Raw genomic sequence first — 22,610 nt, forward strand, 5'->3', positions numbered from 1 at the left:
CTTTGGAAGAGCTACGTTTTATAGCGGAGATAGGGCGCAAACTCTAAGACACTATTCACTCCAGAATACGGTAGCATTTCCACCCGCGAGCTTCAGGGTACCCTCTGGGTGTAGCTGCACCCCAGAGAAAGCAATACTGGATGGCGCACAGCAGCATTCTGGGCGCTAAAGTAAAAAGAAAATTTCTCACTTTGAGGCCAGGGCTCACCTGACTCCGGAGTGCTGAAAACGTGCAGTCCTAAGTCGCCTGGGAGGGGGCGTCCCCACAAACTTTCTCCTCGTCACCGGACGCCACCCAAGGTACAGGACTCCCAGCAAAGTGAGGGAGGACCGAGGAGGGCGCGGTGTTCGCTCTAGGTCTCGGGGGTCTGGGAGCCTTAGCTTCCACAGTTCGCTCAGGTACTCCCGCCTCGTCGCCTAGCAACCTGAGAAGCTATCTGGTCTTCCAGACATTTCCAACGCCCCCGCCCCTCCGGAGCGTGTACAATGTTTTTAAAAAGGTTTTGTTTCCGGGTCGAGCCGGCTTTACGCAGCGGAAGGCCTCTGTACCGCCCACGTTTAGCCTCAGCAGGGGCTAAGGTCTCAGTAGCGCGCGTGTGGGTGTTGTCGCTAAGAGTCTGTCTCTCCTCCCTCCAGTCACACACGCCTTCCCTCCCGCCAATTGTAGAGTGCCACAGGCCGTCTTTTCCCCTCCGGAGCTCAAACCCTCCGCTCATAATCATCCTCCAATCAGAAGCTCCCCGTCAGGGACTACTTTACAACCGGCTAAGAGCGCAAGGAGAAGGACGTGAACAGACCCTCTGGTTTCGGGAAGTGTAGTTCAACACTAAGGAAATGCTTCGGAGGTTGGGCCAGAGCAGAGTTAGCGAGAACTACGTTTCCCAGAAGACGCCGCGGCCGCAGCCGAGCTTTTTCAGGCCGCCACCGCACGCCCTCCTGGTGTCGATTCCGCGGTGGAGGTGACCTGACTCCTTGCAGCTCGTTTTGCAGGTGCAGGAATTGTCCGCGCAGTTTTCAATCATGGTGAGTGTGGGCCCGGGTTCCTGCCCGTGTCTAGCCTTTGCACCCTTGTATGGGGTTTCTTGCGCTTGACGGACTTTTGCAGCCATGCAAGTCGCTGTCTTTAGCGCCGTTTGTAACGCCCTGACTTTTATTTGGGGATTGACGCAGTATTCCAGTAATTGGGAAGGGGTTGATATGCACCTGGGGGCCTCTTCAAAGGGCTCTGGAGATATCACTGTCCTTGGAGAGGCGCGATCTCGATCCTGCTGCTTGCCGAGGGGATGGAATTCAAGTTCTGATTTTCTCTGAAGAATTATGTAGAGCTTGATAAGGACGATGGGGTTTGATGGAAAGGAGGAGTTAGTTGAATCCTAACCTCTTTTTCTCCCTCCCTCTCTTCTCTCTCTCTCTCTCTCTCTCTCCTCTCTCCTCTCTCCTCTCTCCTCTCTCTCTTCTCTCTCGTCCCAAAGTATTTAAGGGCTTCAATCACAAAGCCCTTGAAAGCAAAAGGCCTTCGACTGTTAAGGCAGGATTTCACCAGGTGCTCCAGATTACGATCTACGTTTTCAGGAGACGTGTTGCCGCCATATCTAATTTCTCAAAATGTTAAAACCTGTCATTGATGTCCGTTATAATGCCAGAGCTCGTTTGCATCACTAGCCAAATAACTAGTGCAGATATTCTTTACTGTTCTGTTATGGATTCCAGAAGCACTGCATTTAAATGTAATACAATGTAACCATCTTGTCATTGAAAACGTGCACCCTAGGTCTCCATATCTTGTCTCTGCTGAAGGGGGAGGCGGGGCGAGGAAACTGACGTAGGAATAATCTGCGCACTGTTTGAAGGTGACATTTGCCATCAGATGGAGGGAAGTTGCTTCAGTGTTTGTATTTTTATATTTGGAAATATTTTTCCCATTTATCTCAAAATATGAAAATGAGTGGAGAGTGTGAGGAAATGTTTGCGTGAATTGGAAATTTCCCAGAACCTGAAAATACATGTTTTCAGGCAAGGGCACATTACTCCTTCCATCTCTTTAAGGTGATTGGGGACCACTACTAATTCCAAATAAGTGTTTCCTTATTATTTTGTCATATGACATTATTACTCATTTAAGTTATGATTTCAGTAGTTTCTATATTAATTATTTTAGCAAGGAAGCAGAGGTACTTATTATCAGAGTACTTCCGGACTTTGTCACTTTAGAACTGGATGAAGCCTTTTAAAGGTCATCTTGACAAACATCCCCGCTTAATATATTTAAATTGAGTTTATTAAGACCCAGAGAGAACATGACTTGTCAAGGTCACACAACAATTTGCATTAAGGGTCTCTCCTTTTTACCATTATTGTGTCATATACTTACCAAGTCATTCTAAAAATTTATTTTTAGTGCTGAGATTCTAGATGAAGATACAATCATATTGTGAATATAAACACAAGTGTATTATCAACATGTGGATGACCTAAAAGCTTTATTCCTTAGAATTCTAAAATTGGAAAAGAATTGAAGATTATTTTCGTTTAATCTTAAAATGTAGCCTGGTGAGGTCAAATGACTTTTGCAAGGTCACAGAGAAATCCAAGGCCCCTATTCTTGTTTTGTTTTTGTTGCACAGTAGACTGAGCCAGGCCTCACCCTTGGAAGGTCACTGGGGTGCCAGAGATAGTTCATGAGGAAGAATTCTGTCAGTTTGTTGTCTCACATGACTTAGGATCTTCCCAACTCAGAAAGCATGTGAACAATCACTGATTTAGAAAAGAGCCATATTTTGTAATCCAATTCAAAGCAAAATTGTTTTTTGTAGTTGTAGATGGACAGAATGCCTTTATTTTATTTGTTTATTTTTATATGGTGCCAAGGATCTAAGCCAGTGCCTTACATATGCTAGGCAAGTGCACTGTCACTGAGCTACAGCCTCAGCCCATCAAAGCAAATTTTAAAGGAGGAAATTCTTTGCTTGTGTCAATAGGGAGTAACAGCAAGAATAACTGAAGGAATCTGAATGGGACTGCTTCTCTTTCACATTACAGAATCTATGTAAATTAGAAATACATGCAAACTAGGGAGTAAAAAAAAAGAATACATGTTTTTTCCATGAAATAACAGAAAAAACACTTAAATTCAAGTTTCATAACTGAGATTTTAGCACATTCTCAAGAGAGAACCTGGTTTGCAAGAAGGTTATTAGTGCCCTGCCAAGAGCAAAGACATTCCTTCATGGATCTTGGCAGACTGCCCAGATAGCTGAGCAAAGAATAGCCACCTATGTTCACTCTGTAACAGTGTGAGAAGTCAGCGGGTTCGCCTACCTTCCCACTTGTCAGTTGTAATGTTGCAGAAGAAGAGTAAGAACCAAATATGTGCTTGCTTTACCCAGTTATCATCAAACATCCAGACTACATAGGTTTCATACTACTGTTAACAAGGTGAAGTTGCCTACCTGTGAAAATAATTTGCCCAAAGAGAAGGAAACTCCTGCGGTGAAATGAGCTGTTCATTAGTTGGCCACAACCCTTTTAGTAAGGACTGTGATTAATTCCTAAAATTGGCTGCATTATTCTGTTTTGCCATCTGCCTGACTTTCTAGGAGAATGAACTTTTTATTATCCCAACTTGCTTTCCATTGAAGTAGCATATATTTATATTTTTCTTTACCCTTACTTTCATTCTTTCACATTATATTAGAGTGCAAATTTGAGTCAAACACATACTGCTCTTAAGGGGGCTTCAAGGTCTAGTAGAGTGTAGCAAATATGTAAATAGAAGACCACAGACTATAAGAATTCTTAGAGGAAAATTTTGTGGTGGCAGAGCCCTATAAGCCCAAAGAGGTTAAGTAACTTGCACAAGAGCATACAGCTAATGAGTTGTGGAGCCAGGACTTGAGTCCAGAAACTTTGGCTCCAGAGGCCATCTCTTAATTACTACTCTTTACTGCTTCTAGCTTTCTGTTTTAGAGAATTGGCTTATCCCCTTTCTAAATTCAGATGGTTGTTAATGGATCCCTTGCCTACAATAGTAGCAAGTACATGATAGGGATTCAATGATATTGTTTAGTGAATTAATTAAATAAGTTTTTCACTTGATTGATAAGACACATTAGAACTAGTGGCTTAAGTAGTTTCACTCACTATAGCTGAAACTTATGGTCCTTAAGTTTCTAGCCTTCTCAAAGCAAGTATGTGAGAATAAAATATCTTTTAATATGTTTTTAAAGCATGTTTGATATGCTTCCAAATAATTCTTATAGATTTCTATCATTTTGGTAGTTCTTTTACAAATATTTGAGCTCCAACTACATGCCAGATATTCTAATTAGTTAGGATATAACAGTAAATATAGTAGACAAAAAAAATGACAATGTAAATGAAATAGACAAACCCCCAGCTTTAAGGAACTTGCATTATAAAGGGGCAGGAGGGAATTATTTCTTCCTCTTTCATTTTTTTATCTACTTTACTTGACTTGAAGGAAGAGGGGGAAAATGATAAAATGAAAAAAATATATATATATAAGCTTTTAATAATTTTTCTGCAAATAGCAATAGTCTTTACTATTTATCCTAGTAATGTCATTACTATTATCCTAGTAATGACAGATCAGCAAAAAAATATTTTGTGTCATGTTTATCAAAATGATTAATTTAAGAGATTATTATATTTGTATATTTAGAGATATGAAAGTCGGGGGGGAAAGTTAGTAAAAAAGGCAGGGAAAAGACCCAGATAAACAGGGAAAAATCTTTCTACTTTATCCTTAGTGTGTTTTCCTTCTCTCTCTCTCCCTCTCTGCCTTCCTCTCTTCCTCTTTTTTCCTACTTGTGTCTGGTTATTTCTCTGTATAGCCTACTATGATCAGTTTCATTTCTCTTCAAGAGTATACACTTTCCTGAACTTTTCCTTTGGCTTCTGTGGGTACCATGTGACTGAGCACTGCTGACCTTCAGATCTCACAGTTAAGGTTAAGGATCCTTCAAGATCATCCATCCTCTTTCCATCTCAGACATGTGACTAATCTGGAATTTTAAATAAAAAGAAATCAAATGCTTCTTCTGCCCTAAGTCAATTCCATAAGCCACTTCTCCATGCAGGTACGGTTAGGGTGACAAGGAGTAGAAGTGGATTTACCCAGCATTGTCAGGGGAAAAAAAATAGTCACCTTGATTCTACTTCTTTAATTCTCTGGGCATAATTTACCTTTATTTTTTAATGACTTTGGGTTTATCAATATCGGTTATTATTTTTGTCCATGTGTCTTATTATATTCAGGTTTTATTGAAACCTATAAGGCTACTTGTCTCTATTATAACTGTTGTACTCTTTGTATACTTACTCTCTCCTTCCTTTTAAATGTAATTTTTCCTTTAGAATCAGGTTGTCAACAGTCAGCACATGTTGCCATTGTCTTTTATTCCTGTTTAGTATTAAAATTTATTTAGTCCAGATACTATCATATTCTCTTTTTTCTCCTTTAATTAAAAAAAGGCTTATTTTTCCTCCTACATCTAATTAAGTTGAAACATAAATGTCTTATTAAATATTTTGACTCAATGTAAATGGAAAGTTTTGACCACTGTTTCTGTTCTTCCTTGTGTGAAGAATTCTACTAAGCAGATGGGAGTGGGAGATTTGCATAATAAGGTTTTGAAAGGCTCTTGCCAGCCAGGGTTTGTATCACCACATACATACTGCACACACTGACGTTGTTAGGCCTATTTTAGTGGTAACATATCAAAAAAAAAAAAAAAGGATAGGATTATGTAAGTAAATACAGGCTAACACTTTGTGTTCCCTATACAGAGAGAGTTAAATAACACCACATCAACCCAGCCAAAGACACATGTTCTGGAAATTTCTCAGTTGATTTGTGTGTGTTATATTTACTGAAACAAGCCAATAAGCTAATTTTCTACTAAACCTGGTGTGAAGAGACTTATAACTTATATGGGTCTTTTTCATTGCAGTCTGAACCAATTAGAGTCCTTGTGACTGGAGCAGCTGGTCAAATTGCTTATTCACTGTTGTACAGTATTGGAAATGGATCTGTCTTTGGTAAAGACCAGGTAGGGGCATGTCTATAAATCTTGGCATTAGAGTAAGACTGTTGTTAATAAAATCCTGTATTTAGTTGCAAACAAATTATAAAATGGTAAAGAAATGAATAGTCCCAATAAATGTAAAAGGTGCATTGCTATAAACTGAAGCTGGTAAAGTATTTATAGGCATCCCTGTAGACAGTGAAAATAGTTTGCAAATCAGTTTACTTTGCAAAATAGTTTCCTTTGTACTGTATTTAGTTAACCTGGTGCAACCAGCAGGTGCTAGTCAATATAGGATATCACTAAGGATAGTAACTGCTTAGTTGGAGCTCTGTGAGAAGGTTGCTGAATCAGCACTTCCTTGTTCATAAATGGTCTTCTTTTGAACCAAAATAGACAGAAAATCTGCTTCTAAATTGGAAGCAGACACCCTAATTCTAGCAAATCTGATAAATACACTAAAATATTTTTTCTCACTCACAGATACTGAGCTCTTCCCTCATGTCAGATATTATACTTAGTAACCATGAAATCAAATATACAACTATTAACAATAGGAGCAAGCTGTGAGACTCCTTTTATGTACTTTTTAAAAATTCATTATAGATGATTACTTTTTGCTGTTTCTGTTACCAAATAATAGCTGGTTTTATGGCCTTTCTTATTCTCAAAGTGGCAGTGTTAGAAAACTGAGCTCCTAATGTAATTACTATGGCTAATGAATAAAACTTTTATACATACACACACAAACAAAAACTTTGAAAGGGCTTTTTGTGACTAAATAATAAAAACCTACACTGACGAATGCTGTCCTTGCTGTTTGGCAGCCTATCATTCTTGTGCTGCTGGATGTCACTCCCATGATGAGTGTTCTCAATGGTGTCCTAATGGAACTGCAAGACTGTGCCCTTCCCCTCCTGAAAGGTGAGTTAGAAAGTCAGCTTTAACCTGCATAATCCCAGCTACTCAGAAGACTGAGTAGACTTAGAAGACTCAGAAGACTGAGGCAGGAGAACCACTGGTTCAGGGCCACTCTAGGCAATTTAGCAAGACCCTCAAATTTTTAAAAAAAATATATTTTTAAAGGTCTGGAGCTATAGCTCAGTGGTAGAGCCCCTGTGTTCAATCCCCAGTTCCACAAAAGGAAATGAAAAAGGGTATTATATGTCTTAACAAAAATAGATTTTATATTTTTGCTGAAGAGACTTAATTAGAAATTATTTCATGAAAGTATTTCATTTTGTTTTCTGAACTATAGATTTGGAGGGGGAGGATACTAGGGATCAAAGCCAGGGCCTCATGCATGCTGGGCAGGCACTCACCATGAGCTATACCCCAACCCAAGCTATAACTACTTTTTAACATGTACACAATAGTAAGTAAGGGTAAAAGTGAGAAACAATTTGTCAAGTAAAAAGCTACTTTTTCTTCAACATGTCTATATATAATTTATTATTATTATACTAATTAGGCATAATATCACACAAGAATTACATATACCTGAGATTATCTACATTGTGTTGTGATATAATGTCTATTTAAATGCTAATAGTCACACCTCCTTAATGGAAAACTAATTCTGAAGCATATCCTCCAGAGCCATACACTGCCTTGAAAATTAGTTGATCCCACATATATGGTCCTGTTCCATCTGCCCATTGTCAGGTTGAGACATAGTATAAATTGTCCTAATCATATACTACACAGTTTGTAAAAACCCACAGGAGTTCACCTTAGAGAATTATTGAACATTACTCATAAGACAGAAGTCTTAAATCTGATTGAAAAGTTTGTTAAAATATCAGGTCAGATTATAAACTAATTTAAATATTTTTCTTTAACTATATCTCCATTATAGTCTTTTTCTTTTCATAAAGATTAATGATACTGGGGCTGGGGTTGTGGCTCAGTGGCAGAGCGCTTGCCTCGCACATGTGAGGCATTGGGTTCAATGCACATAAAAGTAAACAAACATTGTATAACTAAAAAAATTTTTTAAAAAAGATTAGTGATACTCAGAAGTTTGCACAAAACAAAATATATACACATCCCTAAAAAGAAGCCTTCTTAATATTCATGTATCTCTTCAGTAGACATATACTAAAATTGATACTCTACCATCAAAATTGTTTGGTTGCATGGTTCTGTAAAAGAATACATGATTGGGCTTTTCTGCTGGTTCCCTTTCCTTACCTACAATTTTTTTTGTAGAAACCAGCTTTTTTGCTGGTTCCCTTCTTACCTACAATTTTTTCCAAATCAGCTTCTTCTTTTGCTGTTTCCCATTTGCATTCCCTTTTCTGCTGAGTTCCCTCTGCTCTGTAATGGGCCCAGTTTGTTCTCTGAAAGGTATAAATATAACAGGGAACATTCTGCAAATGAGAATGTGTGGCTGGGAAGGGGAAGCTGGGTATTTTTTCTAACTTGTCTTCCTGCATGTGCCCATTCGGGGACTTACAGTCCAACTGACACCAGTCCACTGGCCTAAAAATTTACCAAAGGAAATGCCAAATCTCAGTCATGACCTTTCTAATACAATCAACAAAGGAAAGGAAAGATACATGTTCTTCCATCAAAAAGCAAATCGTATATGTTTATTGAACTGACACTGTAGCATGGTCTAGACTGACATAGGTGGGAATTATAGCCTTCCTCACTATCTTAACATGGTGACTAACTAGTCTCTTTAAAGCTCAGTGTTTTCATCTCTAAAATGAGAAGACTAAATTTTGATAATATAAATTTCCTAGCATTATTCCTAGCACAATACTCCTTGATTAACATTAACTTTTTTTAATTCATAATTCGTATCCTAGATCTTGAGGTAATTATAATTTAAAGGTTAGTGCATTAGTTGCTCTTTTGTTATCTCTGTTAATAAGTGCAAATAATAAATGTTGCTTCAGAAGTTATGTTATACCTTATATCATATGTGACTAAAAAAATAATAGGTATAGAAGATTTAAAGTTGAATTAATTATTGGAAATAGGAAAAGCAAAGTAAATTTATTAACATTTTTGCCATGTTAAGGTGATTATATTAATATGTTGTCTTTCTTGACCCCTACAAGTTGTATCAATGTGATATGAATAAATAAACATTGCTATTTGTTTTCACTTTGGTGACAGAATAAGTAGATTTAGTATGAAAAAGAAAATTTCAGACTTGAGTATTTAAGTAGCTTAGCCTATTGTTTGCCGTGTGCACAGATGTCATTGCAACTGATGAAGAAGAGGTTGCCTTCAAAGACCTGGATGTTGCTGTTCTTGTGGGCTCCATGCCAAGAAGGGAAGGCATGGAGAGGAAAGATTTACTGAAAGCAAATGTGAAAATCTTCAAAAGCCAGGGTGCAGCCTTGGAGAAATATGCTAAGAAGTCAGTTAAGGTGAGTTAAAGTAACCAACATGTATTTCATTGGGTTTTTCAAAAAGGTATAAGAAAATTTATTTAAACAAAAAGAAAAAAAAAATTTTGAGGCAGGAGGAGTACAAGTTCCAAGCCAGCCTCAGCAGCTTAGCAAGACCCTATCTCAAACTAAAAAAATAAAAAGGTCTTGGCTGAAGTTGTGGCTTAATGGTAGAGCACTTGCCTAGCATGTGTGAGGCACTGGGTTCAATTTTCAGCACCACATATAAATAAATGAATAAAATAAAGGTCCACCAATATATATTAAAAAAATTTTTTTAATAAATTAATTTTAAAAAAATAATAAAATGGTCTGGGGATATAAGCACAGTGGTAAAGCACTCCTGGGTTCAATCCCTAATATCAAAAAAGAAGAAAAATTTTTCAAGATGGCAAATAAAATGTCCTATCTGTGACACTTCATAGGTGTCTGCATTTTTGTTTGATACAGATTTTTATTTGAAATAGTTAACAGAAAATGATAGAAATGAATTGGATAGAAATCCTCAGTACTCTTAGTAAAAGATAAAGATTGTTCAGGCTGCTTAAATCCAGGCTGCTTTGGATTTGTGGTATTGTTTGCATAGTAATTCCATCTCTGCAAAGTGTCCTTGTTTGGGGAAGGTATTCACTGGCACTGGAGTACTTGGGGACCATGGAGCATCTTAACTGAACCTTGTTCTCAAAAGGACCAAAAAAAGATTACAGTTTATGTGTAGAAAGAGAGTCTTAAAGATGGAGCAAATTGGAGAATCTGAATAAAGGGGTTATGGGAGTCTATCCTTTTAATAGGCTTGCAGCTTTTCTGTAATTCAAAATAAAGTTTCTTTTTTTTTTAATTTTTTTTTCAGTTGTAGATGGACACAATATCTTTCTTTATGTGGTGTTAAAGACTGAACTCAGGGCCTTATGCGTAAGATTCTTATCACTAAAAACCCATATATACATTTTCCTGTGCTGTAATTCAGTGTTGACTAAACCTCCCCAATATAAAAAAAATAGCCTGAAGCATTTTCTCCTGAAGACTGATTCAGTAGATCTAGGAGAGGGAAAAGGATGATAATCTGTATTTTAGCAAATAGCCCAAGCAATTCTTAGAATTGGGCAGATTTAGGGAATAATTACTTTCAGTTCATGGAGACAAATTGTTTTCTTAAAATAAACTCAAAAAGAAGGAAAATGTTATGAATGAATCAAACTCTGAAATGGGGTCTTACTTTACATAGTTTTTATAGTAAGTTAAATAAATTCTGTGTCTGTTTTCACACAAAAACAAAATAGAAAGAAATGCACCTTAAGTCTTGGACATTGCCAAATAGAAAGTGACTTATATACATAACAGTGGCTCTATCAAAAAAAAAAAAAAAAAAAAGTTTTCAGTAGTCACACCAAACACTAACAAGTCAAAATGCTTTCAAAGGGATGATACAAACTACAATGATAATTATGTATATTTAGTTCATTTGGGCTTGATATACAAACTACCAGTTAACACATTTCAGTGGAATTCTAAGATAGTTTAATAAGTATACATTCCATAACTCTTCTCTGTCATCCTAGGTCATCGTTGTGGGAAACCCAGCAAATACCAATTGCCTGACTGCCGCTAAGTCAGCTCCATCCATCCCCAAGGAGAACTTCAGTTGCTTAACTCGTTTGGATCATAACCGAGCTAAATCTCAAGTGAGAAAAATGTCTTTTAAATTTATGAATTTTAGATTTAAAACCATTTTCTTTCATTTTTAAAATAACTGAATCTTAGTTTGTACTTTTGTTGTTTTTTGATGTTGTTGTTGTTTAGTAGTTATTAAAGTTAAATTATTATTAAATTTGTTAGGAAGCCTATTCTCTTAAAAACTATTTCAGTTGCTAACTATAGTTAAAATTTCAAGTAGTAGTTAAAAATTAGTTATTAGGGCTGGGGTTGTGGCTCAGTGGTAGAGTGCTTGCCTAGCACATGTGTGACCTTGGGTTCGATTCTCAGCACTGCATATAAATAAATAAAATAAAGGTCTATTGACAACTAAAAAAAATATTTTTTAAAAAATTAATTACTAGTATAAATAATTACCCCATGATGATACATAATTTAGTTTAATTTTGTCAGATACATAAGAGATCATTTTAAAAACTCAAGTTTTCTTTTTTTTTTAATTTATTTTTTAGGTGTAGATGGACACAACACAATACCTTTATTTTTATGTGGTGATGAGGATCGAACCTGGGCCCCACCCGTGCTAGGCAAGCGCTCTACCACTGAGCCCCAATCCCAGCCCCTCAAGTTTTATGTAGTTGTGTGATTCTCCTTTCTTGGAGCTAAGCAATCACATTCACTTTTTTGCTTGTTTGGGGGTTTTTTGTTTGAGGTACTGGGAATTGAACCCAGGGGCGCTCTACCACTGAGCAACATCCCCAGCCCTTTTTTCTTTCACTTTTATTATGAGACAGGGTCTCACCAAGTTTCAGAGCCTGGTCTTGAACTTGTGATCCTCCTGCCTCCACCTCCCAAGTTACAGACATGGGCTACCACACCCAGCCAAATTTTGATTTTAATTTTATATTTAATTTAGTTTTCGGTTTTATATCTTTCAAATATTGTGTGTCTGTGTGTTCCATAAAATTTCCTGCTTTTACTACATAGGAGCTAGATTTTAATTATTATTAATTTTCCTTACTCATTAGCACCTTGAATAAATTTGCCAAGGAGTGAGTGACCAGGAGATTAACAAAGCTTCAAAAAATTCAGAGCTAGGCCACTCATCCAAGCTAGTTTTCTCAGCTTCCTCGGATCTAACTGGTCCTGGTGCCCTTGGAAGTCATGATAAAAGTTGTAGTTCTCAGATATAGCCTCTGTCCTTTTTCTTATCACTTTTCTGGCCATCCTTCTTCATCCATCATTGCTAGATAGATCTATGAATGTAGTGCTTTTTCTTTATAGATGAAAACTTTATTTTGTTTTAAGCAAACTGTATTTATTAACCAGAAAATGGTGTGAGTTGAAAAACCACTGTTCTTAAACTGACAGTTATCTTCCAGCTCTGGAATGCTTAGTGGAAAAGAAAAGAATTTACATTCGTAAAGTTTCTATTATAAGCTGAATGCTCTGCAAGTAATTTTTCATTGTTTCTTATAGTACCACAGAACTATCTATTATTATCCTTATTTTACAGGTAAAAGATTAGAGGCCCAGAGAACCTACTCAAAGTCATACAGCTAGTAAATGATAGAGTATCCTAGATTTGCCTGAGTCTAAATCAAACCCTTGTGCATGTTATTACATAATGATATCAAATGACTTACTAGCTCTGTGACCTTGAGAATGAATATTTAAGCTATAAAATAATTATATCTACCTCAGAGAATTGTTATGAGGATTGGATGAGAAAAGATCCATTTTAAGCCTTTAACATGGTACATGTCACGGAGTCAAATGTAGTAAAGGTTGACTGCTATTATTATTTATTTTGGTTTTATTATTAAAAGGGTTACAGCCTAAAGTTGAAAAGAGCCTCATCTTGGAAATAGCTCCCTCAACATTCTAGTTAATTAAGGAGGTCATTGGATAGCAAACTCGAAATACAAATATTCCATGAGAGGCCTTAAGCTGTTAGCAGGGTCTGGTGGCTGAAAAGAAATGGTAATTTGTGTGAATGACTAGTTGTAGGAGTCTTAAGTACAATGAAGTTATAAAGGAAAGGATGTATTGTAGTTGTACACTCCAGATTGCCAGGTGGTTACATAGTTTCTACAGAAAGGAAAAAGGTAAAATAATGACACTGGTAATCCCCTTTGCTGTTTCATCTGAGGCCTCAGTAGAAACAGATACTGGAAAATTCTGCTTCCAGGGATATTACTGAGTGAGACTTTGTCCCAGCTGCTGAACAGTTTTACTTGTGAGGGCAAAAGTCATGAATAAGCCAAGAGGGAAGAAGCTGTCTCATCAAACTTTAACCATCACTTTTGGCACACATTGTTATCCACAGGCTCTTGGTTAGCACGTCAGTCTGGCACAGCGGAAGGGAGATCTTAAGAAGTTTTTAAAGAAGCAGTTTCTTCCTCTTATAGAAGTTATACCCAATGAGAAAACAGCAAACCCAAAGATTATTTTTTTCTAACACGAATGGTTACTAGTCTTACATAATTTGTTTTGAAACTCAGAAGGCTTTGCTATCTGGTGACTATTTCTCACCTGCAGGACTCCCCTGTATACTTGCAAACCAGAGCTGTATGTGTCTGCTGACAAGGTAATTTGACAGTAATGCCAACTGGCTGGGATTAGGGGGAAGGAAATTACTAGGTCTGGAGATAACAGACCTATATAACAAATGCAAGTGTCTAAGGAAGCCAGGAGCTATTGTCCTGGGGAGATGTTAATTTAGACTAACTCTGGTATGAATGACATTCAGAAACAACACCCACTGGGTGCATAGTACCTGACCTTTGCTGGTTAGCTTTAAGTTAAAGGGAGCCAAGGAGGCCTATAGGGGGGAGAAGCTTAGGGGCTATTGAAGCTGACATTGAAGAGTTGAAGCTGCCATTTAAGGGGATTTGGTAAAAAGTATCTCAAGTTACATTTTTTCCAAATCAATATAATTCTGTGCTCTCCTGAAGTTTCAGAAACTTTTTATCTTAAAGACCTTTGTCAAACAGGCCACAATTTTAACTAAAAATAATTTGTCTAACCTTTCTGAGCTGTTAAATGGTGTGTTGTTTTTTTTTTTAATTCAACTAGATTGCTCTTAAACTTGGTGTAACTGCTGATGATGTAAAGAATGTCATTATCTGGGGAAACCATTCCTCAACTCAGTATCCAGATGTCAATCATGCTAAGGTGAAATTGCAAGGAAAGGAAGTTGGTGTTTATGAAGCTCTGAAAAATGACAGTTGGCTCAAGGGAGAATTTATTACGGTAAGAAAAATCTGAGAGTCCTCTTAACAGCCAGGCATAAAGAACTCTTGAGAAACACATCACATTGCTGTCCTTTGTGTCTCCAAGAAAAGGAAAGGGAATCCCTAAGGAGAGCAGGTCTTTCACAGTTGTTCTTAGGACTGCATACTTTCTTCTGGGATCCTACAAAGCCATGATCCAGTCTGATCTGATATGTTATATAGCAGTTGAGATTGATTGTCAAAATGGGAAAAACTATAGTACTCTCTAGTCATGTGTGTATAAAATGTGGTAAACAGTCTAGGGGAATTTGTACTTTTCTTTTTTCAGAAATATTGGTGTTTATACCAAATTAGGTTTATAAGGTCAACATAGGCAGTTGCATGATATTGGAGAGAACACATTAAGCAATGGTTGCAGCCTTAGATTAACTTGAAACTGATGAATATTTTGCTATTATGATCAAGTAACACTGTCACATCTGCCTGCCCCTGCACAGACTGTTCAACAGCGTGGTGCTGCTGTCATCAAGGCTCGGAAACTGTCCAGTGCAATGTCTGCTGCAAAAGCCATCTCTGACCACATCAGAGACATCTGGTTTGGAACCCCAGAGGTGAAGACCCAGTGATACTGTTGTGTGTGTGTGTGTATGTGTGTGTGTACATACATATGTGTATATGTGTGTGTGTGTGTGTGTGTATAAAATACATGTGTTTTTCATATATATATATATATATATATATTTTTTTTTTTTTTTTTTTAATCCCCTGATATTGTAATATAAAAGGAACGAGAGCCTTAGTGGTCAAGCTGGTTAGGTTCATTTCCCAGCTCAGCTGCCTTCTAACAGACTAACCTTGGGAAAATAATTTAACCTTTCTGAGCTGTTTTATCATCTGTTATATGACATTTACCTCACAGAATTATAAGGGTTAAACATGATAATATATAGAAAAACATTTTTCTTCAATATTGAACAATAGCTCCCTCATCTATAAAATAAGGATATGTTTTTCTGACCTACTTGACACATAATTTGGAAGAGTGGAATGAGATAATATCCATGAAAGTTCTCTTGTCGTGGAAGAACCTGGTGCTGATTCCTTATGTAGTAATGAAGTCAGGAACATAGTAAGAAAGTCACCTGGTTTAATTTTGTTAGTTCACATGTTGTTTGTGTGGACTAATCCTAGTGTGCCATGAAAATAGAAAACATTGTTTTTTGTGGGTTTTTTTTTTTTTTTTTTAGGGAGAATTTGTGTCCATGGGTGTTATCTCGGATGGCAACTCCTATGGTATTCCTGATGATCTGCTCTACTCATTCCCTGTTGTAATCAAGGTAGGGTCTTTGGGAGTTGTTTCCCTTCTATGGGAAAGTAGTTATATATGTTTTTCTCAAAATAGGTATAATTTGGCCTAGAAAGTTATTCCTTTAATAACCAAGTTATTCCTTTAATAACCAAGATTTTTTCTCCTCAACTTGAGTATTATATATATGACAACTTCAGGGCATTAAAAGATTGAAATTAATCTGAACAGCAAGAGTCAACTTTTACCACCAAGTGAATTATATTATCACACCTCTAATATCAGCTACCTACAAATCTTATGTTATTTCTAAATGAAGCAATGGTTTTCAGTATTGTTGCTCTTTATTATAACCATGGTAAAGTCAATAGTTAATTTTATAATTTTTTGAGATTAAATGGTTTTAAATTCAAGTGTTACCTTTTTATCAAAATGATCTGCTAATTTTAAGATTTGGATTCTGGGCTGGGGGTTTAGCTCAGAGATAGAGCACTTAGCATGCACAAAGCTTGGATTTGATCACAGCACTACAAAAAGAAAAAAAAGTTTGGATTCTGTTTTATTTCTTTGGAATCAGATTTTAAAACAAGTACACCTCCAGATATAAATTCAGACTAGGTTGTTGCTTGCTGGAAGATCAATTCTAGTTTGTTAATCTCTTATTTAAAATTATTTTCAAACAGAATAAGACCTGGAAATTTGTTGAAGGTCTCCCTATTAATGATTTCTCACGTGAGAAGATGGATCTTACTGCAAAGGAACTGACAGAAGAAAAAGAAACTGCTTTTGAATTTCTTTCCTCCGCATGACTAGACAATCATTTTGATTTCATTAAATGCCCCAAAACTGAGGAATCTAAATGTCGTCTTTGACTTTAGTACCAAATAATAATGATGTTATAGTTATACTTAAATTACTTGTGAAAAACACCACATTGTAAACATTATGTGCTTCTTGGTACAGATTTGTGAAGGTCTCATCATGCTATTAATGCTGCATTCTAAATAAAAATATATATGCAAGTGAAAGTGACTTGAGATTCTACTTTCTAGCTAATTTTAACATTCATAAAACCCAAGCTTGTATATTTCTCAGCTTCCTTAAGGGGTTGTGATTTTTTTTTTTTTTTAAACCAGGAAAAGATAATAAAGATGGGAAATAATACAAACTAAAGCACAAATCTCTTAGTTTTAAATAGAAAGGACAACTCACCTTGTGATAATGAATCAATCTGTTTTAGAATATATTTTTAAACGTGGTTACTGACTTTCATCAAACACTTATGTTTTTAAAACTTTAAAAGTTAGTTCATGTGTTGTGGATAATTTGATTTTAAAATTAGCTGATAAAATATTCTGTTAACAGTTTATGCCATTGGATGAAATTCGAACAGTCATTTTCATGATAGAAGAAAGTGACAGTAATAAATCTTCCCTGAGGTATTTCTCTTTAACAGAATAAGGAATTGACTTATATTTAATAACTAGTAAGTGCCACAGAAATGTGTGATAATGTCCACAGTTTAAGCTTATTACTAGAAAGTCATACAAATAGTCATTTGTTTTCCATTGAGAACAGAAGGCAGTATCTCATTTCATCCTTGTACTTAATCCATTTCCTACACTTAAGAGACACTCAATATATCATAAATCTCTCAGCCTGATGTGATAACCCTTCATGGATGTTGGTTAGATTTGATATTTTAAATTACTTATATCATTTTCTCATGATCTAGAAAAAACAATTGTATAAAAGTGCCTTCAGAACTACTATTAACTAGAAGTATAAAAACAAAATTTCACATAGAATGAATAAAATTTTGTTATAAATGTGTACCAGATATTCAGTTATTCTCTGTCAGTTCCAAACATATCCTTCAATATTCACGTGACGCTGGGACTGGGACTTTACAAACCACATTTCTTTTCTACTGCTCCTCGTTAAAAATCAGCCAAAAAAAGATACTAGAAGGCAGAGAGAGGAAGAAAAAATGCTCTTGCTCCTTGTATTGGCTTCCTCTTTCATTACCTTCTCTCTCCCTTATATTAGCCAGGAAAGAAGGAAAAAAAATGAACCAGACATACCTTTAGAAGAAAATTTAATTGGAAACATGGAAACTGATTTCACATAGAATTCGGAAGCAAATATTTTATAAAGAGTGTGTGTATGGAAGCTGGGGTTGTGGCTCAGTGGTAGAGTGCTTGCCTAGCACACATGAGGCACTGGGTTCAATCCCCAGTACCACATAAAAAAAAAAAAAAACCAATAAACGTATCATGTCCATCTACATCTAAAGAATTGTATGTATGAAAGCTAGCAGAGATCTAGATTTTCACATTCTCTTGTACAGTTCCATTGCCTGTTTTGCTTGTGCTTAAAACTGTTGCGGCTGGGGATGTGGCTCAAGCGGTAGCACGCTCGCCTGGCATGCACAGGGGCCCTGGGTTCAGTCCTCAGCACCACATAAAAATAAAGACGTGCATCCACCGAAAACTAAAAAATAAATATTAAAAAATTCTCTCTCACAAAAAAAAAAAAATGCTGCTCTAGATTATCTAACATGAAGGTAGTCAATATGTGTTTATAATCAAGGAGAAAAACCCCTTAAGAACTTCTGCCCTATTGGTCTAAGACTAGCTGTCCAGAAAATAGACCCCTAAGTTATATGTGATGCCTTGGGTTCAATCCCCAGCACTACAAAAATAGAAAATAAAAGAATAGACCCTAAGATGTTTTTGAGGACTCGAATGCTTATGATTTATTAAGGCAGTTTCCCAGGAAGAGGGAGAGCAGGGGCAAGCAAGAGGAGGAAGCCAAGTTTCCCTCCTCAGTCTTTACCATTGGACTATACTGTTTTGTCCAATTACAATTACAGCTAGCCAAGGATGGCTCCAGCTTGAATAAGTTAGGGAATTTCTGATACAAGGAGTCTGGAGCTTTCATACTCCCAACCCCTTGGTTATTGAATAGGGGTCAAGAATTTAATTCTCAGTCACTTCCTGATCTCTGCTGCAACACAAGTGGGGGAAGCATGGGTGCTAAAAGGGTCTGGGCAGAGCACTACCATTATTCATCATACCACCCACCTGGTTTTATTGACCCCTAACGAGGCCTGGATGAACTAGAAAAGGGAGATGGCATTGTTGAGGCTCAGAATATGATACCCCAAAGTATGGTGCTTTGGCTTGCTGAGTGATTTGGATTAAAGGAGATTGAAAGAACCTCAGAAGCAAGGTCTCTCTGCCCTCCTGTCTTCCAGTCTTCCACTCCTTTTTTTCCCTGAAAACAAGTCAGAGAACTCAGAATTCCTCTTCCCTGGGGTATAATAGCTACTAGAATGCCTCTCCCCCAAAGCAAATCATAAAACCTAGGAGGGTTACTCTCTCCCTTCTCCTTTCCCTTGAAGATCTTCATTCCAAAGGGTGTGTGAGGAGACAGAGGTAAAAGGAATGCTACATAGGACAAGAAATATCTGAACAGACCAGCCCTACCTGGTTCCCTCATTCTTTACCATTGGACCATACTGTTTTGTCCAATTACATTTCTACATGGCTGTCCATTCCTCATCAAAATTAAACATAAAAATAGGGAGACTTCTTGGTGTTTAAGGGTCTTCAATTTGAAGGCTTCCATGTCACTTGAAACTTTGATTAAATGTGACATTTTTATCTTGTTAACCTGTCTTTTGTTACAGGAGTATTGGGTATGGCCCTTGAAATGGGTAAGGAAAAGTACTATGGCTTTCTATCAGCTAGCATTGAACCTAGGTTTTGCCCATGATATGTGTATGCAAGATTTTCTACTCATGTTTTCTCTCTTACTTTGTTCTCTTAAGAATTAGCTTCCTTATTTCACTATAGTGCTAGGTTCATGGCACTACCTTCTTATTAAGGCTAGAAACTGCCTTAGTAATAATATTGTCTGACTTGATCTGGGAAGTTTCCAGAATAAATTTCTATTGCTCCCCCAACACTATTTGTTTATTCAACAGAGAGATTTACCTGTGTAAGGCACTGTGCTAGTCGTCCCATAGACACTGGTGAAGTCTAAACTTATTGAACATACATAAATTACAATAAATCTGTGTGTATGTGTGTGTGTGTGTGCGCGTGCACACACACGCATGGTACAGGGGATTGAACCCGGGGATGCTTTACCACTGAGCAACATCCCCAGTCCCTTAATTTTTTTTTTTTTTTTTTTTTTTTTGAGACAGGGTCTAAGTTACTTAGGACCTTGCTAAATTGCTGAGGCTGGCCTCAAACTTGGGAGCCTCCTGCCTCAGCCTCCTGAATTGCTGGAGTTACAGATGTCACCACCATGCCCAGCAAATTACAATAAAATTTTTGGAAGAAAAAATATAAGAAAATAACAGGCAAGAATCAATTTAAAGAGAGATGGTTCTCTGAGTATGTCCAAAAAGTTAATATTTAAGGCAAAGATATGAAGGATACAAAGGGAGAGAAGTAAGGAGGATTTCCTTCCTCACCTCCTAAAGGGAATAATAAAGGGAAAATCCTTGAACCTGGAAAAATCTTCTCCTGTTCCATGAAAGAAAAGGCCAACAGGCCTGGAGCAAATGGGATAAAAGGCATGCTGGACCCCTCAGCCTGATACAGGCTAGGTTTCATTTAACCATAAAAAAGTAAGTCTAACATTCACATTTGAGTCCTTTATATATCCCTATAATAATAAATATCAAATAAAAATAAGAGATTATTTTAAAACTCTAGGGGTCTTTGATATTGCCAGTAGTGTTGATTAGTGGATAATTTGCTTCTTAAATACCTTCAAATGCAAATATTGGTAGAGTAACTCACACACAGTACCCCTAAGTAGATTAAAAAAAAAAAAAAAGATGATGAAGAAAAGTGCAAGTAAGTAAAGATACGAGTGATAATGAGTAAAACTAAATAAAATTACAATTCATAAGAAGGATTTTTAAAGCTGAAAGAAAATTTTGAGATTATCTTAGAAAAATACTTCTGTTTTTTTTTTTTCCAGTAAATAATGTACCTAATGGCAAGGAACATTAGCTAAGTAGTTTTTGTTTGATTGTAAGAACAAAATGCCTACCTTCAACATATCCGGAAGTAAAAACAGGGCTGGGGTAAGTAGAAAAACTTAAGTTTAAAAATGGGTGTAAACCAGGAGCTCTTGCTGCATCTCTGCTCTGGCCACAGATCCTCTGAGGCAGAACTGAGCTTCAGCAATTTGTACCTCATCGGGGGAGAAATTTATAATAACTCTCAACTACATTGTTCAAAACACAGAATAAATTCTTGCACATTTGCGGTGGAGGGGGGCGATTCTATGTTGAACATGATCTTGAACCCCCAAGAGCTAGTGATTAACCCTGTTTTAATGTATTCATTGAAGTGAGAATATAGACCGCTGCCTTTAAACTCAACAATCAATATAAAAAATTTCAGAATTATCTTGAATTTAGAAAGGGGTTGAAAGTAAGATTAAAATGATTACATAGTACTTTCAAATGAAATTATGATTTGATTCTGAAAGTACACATAAATTCCCCTTCCCATCAAAACCCAATTCTCGGAAGTTTCTCTTTGCACCTATCTGCTCTTTTATAGATTAACTGCATACTAAAGTTAGCTAAAGAAATGCATAAAACTCTAGTTCCAAGTTACAGGAGAAGGTCACACGTGGAAGGGTGCTTTCCAGAAACAGTGACCACAACAAAAACCACAGAAGCCACTGTAATCAATACAGAAACCTTGACATTTATGTCTTAGATCCATGGGACTGCGACTCTTGCTGGCCTGAGTAACAAAATAAGATGTGCATAGTCCAAAAGAGGCTACTTTTCAAAACAATGGACAACTGAGACACCTACTTGTCTGGGATCCACGTAGATCCACTTGAAAAATCATATAAAAAATTCTCCCATAGGGCAAGAGATAAGAAGGCCACGAGAGCTAACCACCTTCTGACAACACCAGCCAACACTAGCGTATTGCAAACAAAGCTCTTTCCTCCTTTATCACTCTGCCACTTGATTCATTGACTCTATCAGGCAGCAGCCAACTAAAACTTGTGGGGTTACAATTGCTACTTTATTTCATCTATGTAGGAGAGGAAACAGGCTTCCTTCTAGCCTTCTAAGTTCTGTGGCTGGTTTAAGAACTAAATTAATATGGACAGTTGACCTGAGAAAAACAATTTAATTATGTATAAAGGCAGCTGATCTATATTCTCACTCCAATGAATACATTAAAACAGGGTTAATTATTAGCTCTTGGGGTTTCAAGATCATGTTCAATATAGAATTGCCCCCCAACAAATGTGCAAGAATTTATTTTGTGTTTTGAACAATGTAGTTGAGAGTTATTATAAATTTCTCCCCCGATGAGGTACAAATTGCTGAAGCTCAGTTCTGCCTCAGAGGATCTGTGGCCATAGCAGAGATGCAGCAAGAGCTTCTGGCTTACATCCATTTTTAAACTTAACTGTTTTTCTACTTTCTCCAGCCCTGTTTTTACTTCTGGGTATGTTGGAGGTAGACATTCTTACAATCAAACAAAATCTACTTAACATTACTTGGAGTTCCAACAAAATACAAAACTCCCATAGAAAATTTTAGTACAACTAACTCATTGATTACTAGTCACCTACTACCTCACTGTAGTGCCTCCCTTTAAACCTGAACTGCTAGTACTTTTTACTTTTCCATGTTTCACTAGACTGTAACCACCTCAAGAGCAAGACCTATGTCCTATATTATGTACCTGTATTATACTCTGTATCTGGTGAACTTTCAACAATTATTATTGATTTTATTCTAAAAGCACCATGATTAGTTAATATAAAAATCCAGAGATTAAAGAGTACTTTTTTTTTTTTACTGTTATCAAAAGGAAGTGGCCAGGTGATTAACACTTAGGATCATCATGAGTAACAAAAAGTAAGAGGGTTTGGGGCTTTTGGGGGGCGGTGGAGG

At 36.8% G+C, this 22,610-nt stretch overlaps 2 protein-coding genes across 16 annotated transcripts in view; one reads left to right on the forward strand and one right to left on the reverse strand.

Moving 5' to 3' along the window:
- Positions 1–22,610, reverse strand: part of Wdpcp (WD repeat containing planar cell polarity effector) — a 521,998-nt gene that overhangs the window by 358,446 nt on the left and 140,942 nt on the right. Inside the window, exon 1 of one of the 15 annotated variants that reach the window (XM_071601631.1) lies at positions 209–802. The exons of the other annotated variants lie outside the window; for them this stretch is intronic. The gene's annotated coding sequence lies outside the window, so the exon portion shown is untranslated. Of the gene's footprint in view, positions 1–208; positions 803–22,610 lie in introns of those variants that run through there. 15 annotated transcript variants of the gene reach the window in all.
- Mdh1 (malate dehydrogenase 1) lies at positions 914–16,677 on the forward strand. Its single transcript, XM_027934511.2, has 9 exons — positions 914–1,023; positions 5,973–6,071; positions 6,875–6,971; positions 9,258–9,433; positions 11,014–11,136; positions 14,186–14,362; positions 14,841–14,954; positions 15,591–15,680; positions 16,333–16,677. Exons 1-9 carry the CDS (start codon positions 1,021–1,023, stop codon positions 16,456–16,458), a joined length of 1,005 nt encoding a protein of 334 aa, XP_027790312.1. The 5' UTR covers positions 914–1,020; the 3' UTR covers positions 16,459–16,677.

The sequence above is a fragment of the Marmota flaviventris genome, chromosome 14 (genome assembly GCF_047511675.1).
Source record: "Marmota flaviventris isolate mMarFla1 chromosome 14, mMarFla1.hap1, whole genome shotgun sequence".
NCBI lineage: Eukaryota > Metazoa > Chordata > Mammalia > Rodentia > Sciuridae > Marmota > Marmota flaviventris.

Excerpts from the sequence above, each read along its gene's own strand:
- Mdh1 (XM_027934511.2), top strand. Across the intron at positions 9,434-11,013 it reads ATGCTAAGAAGTCAGTTAAG|GTCATCGTTGTGGGAAACCC; the intron begins GTGAGTTAAAGT and ends CTGTCATCCTAG. Across the intron at positions 15,681-16,332 it reads CATTCCCTGTTGTAATCAAG|AATAAGACCTGGAAATTTGT; the intron begins GTAGGGTCTTTG and ends ATTTTCAAACAG.